This window comes from Neophocaena asiaeorientalis, unplaced genomic scaffold (assembly GCF_003031525.2).
Source record: "Neophocaena asiaeorientalis asiaeorientalis breed wild unplaced genomic scaffold, Neophocaena_asiaeorientalis_V1.1 scaffold823, whole genome shotgun sequence".
In the NCBI taxonomy this organism is placed as follows: Eukaryota; Metazoa; Chordata; class Mammalia; order Artiodactyla; family Phocoenidae; genus Neophocaena; species Neophocaena asiaeorientalis.
The window spans coordinates 341,300-347,520 of NW_020172767.1; the positions used below are offsets into that span (position 1 = coordinate 341,300).

The window sequence follows — 6,221 nt, forward strand, 5'->3', positions numbered from 1 at the left end:
ATCAGTGAGTTTTCAGAAGTTAGTGTGGCTGGGTCAAAGGGTGCACAAGGAGGATGGGACACGAGGCCAGAGAAGACTTGTTCATGAGTGTTCATAGCAGTTTTATCTGTAATAGCCAAACAGCAGAAACGACCCAATAGCCCATCGATAGATGAATGGATAAGCACACAGTGGAGTACTACGCAGCAATGAAAAGGCATGACTGCTGACCCATGGCACTCACAATATGGAAGACTATCACAATAATTAGGCAGAATGGGATAAGTAGACAGAAGAACATGCTCAACGATTCCATTTCTATAAAACTCGAGAAAATATCAACTAGCCTATAGTGCCTGGGGAAGGGGGAGAAGGCATGGGAGAGAGGGATATAAAGGGGCCTAAGGAAACTTCTGGGGGCTGATGGATATGTTCATTATCTTGACTGTGATGATCATTTCCCAGGTGTATAAATGTGTCACAACTGTTCACGCCCACTTTAAATCTGTGCAGTCTGTTGTCCGGAGAAGAAGAGGCATGACATAATTAGCTCTGCATTGTAGTCAGACTGTTCCAGAGCAGCACGGAGGCAGGGCTAGAAACGCTCCCAGAGGAGGAAAGCCCAGAGAGGCCAGAGGAGCACCAGGAGTGAATGAAGTTCCAGAAGCCAAAGAGAAAAACAGTTTCGAAATACAGGTCGGGCTGGACAGAGTCCTGAGCCACAGACTAGGCTATCCAGCAGGAGTAGTTGTTTGGAGGTCCTGATAGGAGAGCCCAGCTACCCCAACACAAGATGACCGTGCTCCGAGACCCGGCACACGCCTTTGGGAGAGAGCCATGAGGGAAGAAGGCGACACTCGGCCTCACAAACCAGGCCGTCCGACCTAACCCCGGCGATCGTGAGGTGAAGAGGCCACAGCCGGCTGCCCGCCCCTCCAGCCCCCGGGCAGTCCGCCTCAGGCCGTTGCCCTTACAATCCAGGGTGGCGACACATGCCCTTTTCCTGCACTAAAATTGTACTTTCTGGACTCTCATAAGCCCCCAAAATGTCTTTGCCAAATTCTCAAAACTGTCATTATAAGTATGATATGGATCGTCCGTCAATACGTTTTCCTTATAGTGAATCCTTCCAACAAAGCAGCGAACTGACGTTACCGTGAGAGTCTCATCAGCCTTCAGTTCATGGGGAAAAGCTGGACCCCTCTTCTGTTGGTACTGCCACCTAAGACTCGTTCGGAGCTTAAACGGATCCTCTACAGTCCCTTATCTCTTAAGGTCACGATGACATTAATAAGAACGGCTAGGTCTAGTCCATCTGTCCCCTAATTAAATTGGTCTGGCTGATCTCCAGCACATACATCATCTGCGCTTGCGAGTAAAGTGCCATTTCATTTTATGGATCTCTATAAGCAAAGTGTACTTGTTAGACTTACCAATGGCCTTGATTGACTCTCCTGGGAAAAGGGGCGCCTCTTCCATCTGTGCAAGCTTATTTCCATCCCTTAGAGCCTGGCAAGAAACCAAACAGGAGTAAATCTCACTTTCCAACTGGGAAGAATGGTACTGTTCTGCGCTCTTGCTGCGAGGCTACAGAAGCGTGCAAAATGTACGCCCCCCCTCCCCGTACAAGACAGTTTCAAAGCTCAGCATCACAGGACACCATGCTGCGTAGTCTAGCAAATTGTTACACATATTTGAAGTTCACAGTTAGAAAGCATTAATACAGAAATGGCTTGACGTGACAGGTAGACACTGTGATCATGACACAGACAGCTATTACAAGGTGCCTCCAGAATTTGGAAATAAGGTCAAAAAAGGTTACCTTCTGAGCGTGAAACTAATACAAAGAAAATCAGCATTAGATGCAGATGCTTAGTTAGCTGTGGAAATGGCCCAGCTATGAGACTGCGTGGGAAACCCCAAAGTCTAATTAACAAGAAAGCGGGGAGGGGTCTCTTACTAAGGAAAGCCCTAGGCTTCTGTACTGCAGCCCAGCTACCTGCGTCTGCACAAAGCGTACAGGTGGGACGGGCGAGTGGGCCTGTCAGTGTGTATCCCATTCAGGCCACAAGAGTGCGCCCTCATCTGGCGGACAAGAGTATTTCACCCACTCCTGTGGAGCAGGGTGTGTTCATCAGGCTTCTCGCAAGTCAGTTCACTCTGTGCTGATTCCACACTCACCAAGCAAATTGCTAATGAGGTATCAGGGTTCCTGCTACAATGCCACTAGGAAAAGGGTGTCTTGGATGGCTGGAAAGATACATGCCCACATTTCTAAATGTTCAGATCTGCACCGTGGCCCAGTAGCTAGTCTCTTGCAAGCTTGGTTGGATAGTACCAGATAACTCAGGGGAGCTGAGAAAATGGTGTTCTTGAACTACAATGCTGGGGACCAGAGCCTGAACTCGGTGCCTATCCCAAGGTACTGCCACCCTGTGAGATGCTGCCAAGGAAACTGGTCACTTTCTCCTGGGCACCTCTGACATAACGTGTCACGAATAAGAATAAGGTGTTCAAAACCCCAGCAATTCCCAAGCTGTGTTTCATAGAGCATTAAATTCCCAAGGGATGTGAACAGGACTTTCTGGGAAAAGTTTGGGAAATGCTGGGTTAAAGGAAACAAGTTTAGCTAGGTTTTTTTTGTTGGTTTTTCTTGTTTTTGTTTTTTTGTGAGGCAAGGCTTTAGCATGTTAATGCATGCCAAATCGGCCAGAGGGCGCTGGAGTATGCTGCATTTCCCCTACCTAGTCCATCAGGGGCTTTCTCCAAAAAATACCTGTTTACATCAGGAGGTCACTAGTGTTCAGCGGAAAACAGATTAGACAATACTAAGTTTTCAGCATAATTCTGTGAAGCAAAATATTAAAAATTGATATCTTTTATAATTCTAATCAAAATTATTGAAAATTCAAAATAATTATTTTTCACAGTTATAAGAATGTTTCAATATATTTTATAAAGGGACTTAAAGGTCCATTTAAAAAAACTATATATAGTAGGTTCATCCAATTTTATAAAATAAAGAAGGGAAAACGTCAAAATATAAAGAGCACACTCAATGCTAAGTGTTGGTCAAGGTACGTCCGTTCGGGGAGGGCACAAAATGACACAGTGCACCCTCCTCCCCGAGATACACGGTGAAAATCATACACATTAGTGGTCGTGGTTCCCCTCAGCAATTTTATGCAGTTTAACTTTTTAGCCCAGATTGGTTTTTATTTTTCAATTTTTTTTAACATCTTTATTAGAGTATAATTGCTTTACAATGGTGTGTTAGTTTTCAGATTGGTTTTTAAGACACTTCTCAATCAACATTTTTAGGGACATAGAGAACTGTTAAAGGGGACTCAGAGAAGTGTTTGTGGACGCATTTATACTCACACCTGATTTGGAAATACATCTTTGACACAATAAAGCATAAACCAATATTTATACTTTTAAATGTCCAGTTTTAGAAACACTAAAAAAAAAATCACCAATCTTAATAGAAGCCTTTTTTTGGGAAAGTCTGCTTTCTTTAATTTATTGCCTAAACTAGTGGCTATTTTTATAATATAGTTACAAAGTCAGAAAGCTATTTTAATCAATATTCAAGTTTTAAATAACTTCAAATGCTACACTGTTAAAGCTTATTTTAATGGGTAAATATTATCATGTAGACTTAACTTCCTTAACTGATATTTTAAAATAAATGGGAATCGGTTATTCTGAAATGTATTTACTAAAGCAAGCTGTTCTAATCAATTGAATCTGGAAGAGGTGAGGGGAAGTCTGATTCACTTTAAGCTTTATAGCAAGTCATGTCAAACACTTTAAAGTCCTCAACCCAGGACTAACTAATAAAATGTCGTTGATGCGAGGTGCAGTGATTGGGACCATTTTGAGATGGTACAAGGCTCTCAAGATAGAGGCTGGAGATCAAAGGTTTCTCTTCTCTTCTGATAATCATGTTAAATCTGGCTTGAAATACTTGTGCGTTTATATGAAGCATGAACGTGTTGGTGAGACAGAGTGAGACAAACCTCTCACTAATAATTAAATCTAGGACATGCTTTTTTAGGTGATGAAAAAGCAACTATCAGAATAAAACAAATCAATTGATCCTACTGCTTCAGATATCCCCATAAAAGGTTCGCTGTGTACAGGAAAGACATTCAGCTTTAGCATAGGAATTTGAGAGAATGGCTAGTAAAGGCTCACTGTTTTGCGAGTACAGTAGATTCCCTCTATAAAGCTGGTGTTAGGAGATAGCACTCACACTTGTGCCATATTAAGCTTTAACTGCAACTTCCAAGTTGCACAGGACATGATTTGACCCTTGATTTATCCAACCCATGTACAGCATAATCAAAGAAGGAATGTCCTTATGGATAAAATGTGTCTTGTGAACACTCCCAGCCCTCTTGGTGCTTCTGCTCAAGGTGCCGCCCACTTGAGGAATTCTCTCTGATGATCTCATCCCAACCCTGTGCCGGCGACCCGGAAGAAAGGTCCAGCTGAAGGCCCATCAACTTCCTGGCCTCTCCACTACTCTCTCCTCCTCCTGAACCTAAGGCTGCTGGGTGGACAGTTTCTGTAACAGCCGCCTGCCGAAAGCAGTGCTTTTCAAACTGGCTCTTCAGGGTGCTCCCAGGGTCACCAAAGGAGGGTGGGCTGGGCAAAGGCACAGCTGAGCACAGGGAATTTGCCATGCTTCCCTAGAGCAGCTCTTCTAGAGGTTTCATACATAAGCTTTGGGGAAAATTCTGCTGCTTTAAAAAGCTCCTGAGAGTCCAGAGGTACTGAGCAAAGAGTAAGCACTCGAGAAACCTCGATGAATGATTTTTTTTCTTCTATAAAATACATGGACTCATTCCACAAAGACCTACAGCGTGCCAGGCGCTGTGCTGGGTACAGACCTTGCAAATTTGAATAAAGCAAAGTTTGCACCCTCGAGGAGCACCCTTAGCGGATGCATCTGCCCCTCTAAGTCTTTGTGAAGGCACTTCAGGATCCTGTCATGACTAAGGCTCATTAACCTCATCAGTAAATCTACCTGGGAAAACCAAGAAGCAGAGATGAACAAATTTCTGGTTGACAAAATGTTGGATAAACCAATTTTTGCAAATAATGTCATAATGGAATCTACCAAACTTGGACAGGAGAGTACTACTGTAGTGGAAAAAGCATTTGCTGATTGTCTAGAAATCTAGTATGAAATGGCTTCTAAATACACGATCTGTAACTACAAACAGATGAACACGTAGAACTTGCCACCTGATCAGCTTCAGCTTCAGAAGGGTAGCCCTTGTGTTCTTCCTGAATCTCCTGCACAGCACCAGGTGCATGGACAAGAAAAGGCAAAGAGGGGAAAGAGAAACACGTGCAAACAGACAGGTGAAAGGACGGAAGTTCTTTTTTAAAGAGACAGTAAGCATGTAAAAGTCGACACACCTTTCATGGCTTTGCATATCCCAACATTTTCCCCCTTGGAGTTAAGGAAAGAACGTGTAGGCCATCTATAGTATCCTCAGCCTAAAATGGAGTATCTATTCTGTGTTTGTGTTGGGGTAGAAAAATGAAAAGCAAACAAACGTCATGGGTTTCAAAGAATGTACTGTCTTTTTAAAATCAAGCAATACTGCAGCATACAGCCAAGAAACAAAATAACAGACGCATAACATGCTCATAGAAAATAAAACATACCACAGAGGGCAAGGAACAAAATCAAGCCAAAAATACAAAGGCAGTTCATAGACATGTGTTTTCAAAGGGAACTATTATGCTGCCCAGGGGTCAACACCACTGGAATTAACAACATTTCCACACACATGTGCATGCGCATATCACATGCTGGGGTCATACATACGCAGATACACACATACACTCTGTTACTTATTGCTAATTAAGTACTGTGAGTTATGACTCAAAACCATATTAAATCCTTCTAATTACAGTATCAACGTGCTTCGAAGAAAAGCGTCACATATCTTTATCTAAATTTCTTCCAATCCCTTTACATGTATGCTCTTCTTAATTTAATTTCTTTACGGAATCAGCTTATGAAACTCTAAAAACTTGGACTTTTAGTTTAGCAGGTGGTATAATGAGCATGAATATTGAAGATGACAAGATTATAACACCTTTTAAAAGTTGTATCAAGTCTCTGAGGCTGAAAATATTAAAATTTAGCAGCAATATATTTTTCCTTCAAGAAACTTTGGTTCTAATGACTACATTTCTTTAAGAGGCAATCAGAGAAG

General features: G+C 42.5%; 1 protein-coding gene across 4 annotated transcripts in view; it reads right to left on the reverse strand.

Annotated features, from left to right (window-relative positions):
* The window catches only part of MTMR1 (myotubularin related protein 1), a 60,814-nt gene that overhangs the window by 41,589 nt on the left and 13,004 nt on the right, over positions 1–6,221 (reverse strand). For all 4 annotated transcript variants that reach the window (XR_003002650.1, XM_024740679.1, XM_024740681.1 and 1 more), the window contains one exon: positions 1,413–1,488. Coding sequence is in view for 3 of the 4 variants with exons in the window: in XM_024740679.1 (XP_024596447.1) it covers positions 1,413–1,458 (46 nt within the window). In the remaining variant the exon portion in view is untranslated. The remainder of the gene's footprint in view (positions 1–1,412; positions 1,489–6,221) is intronic.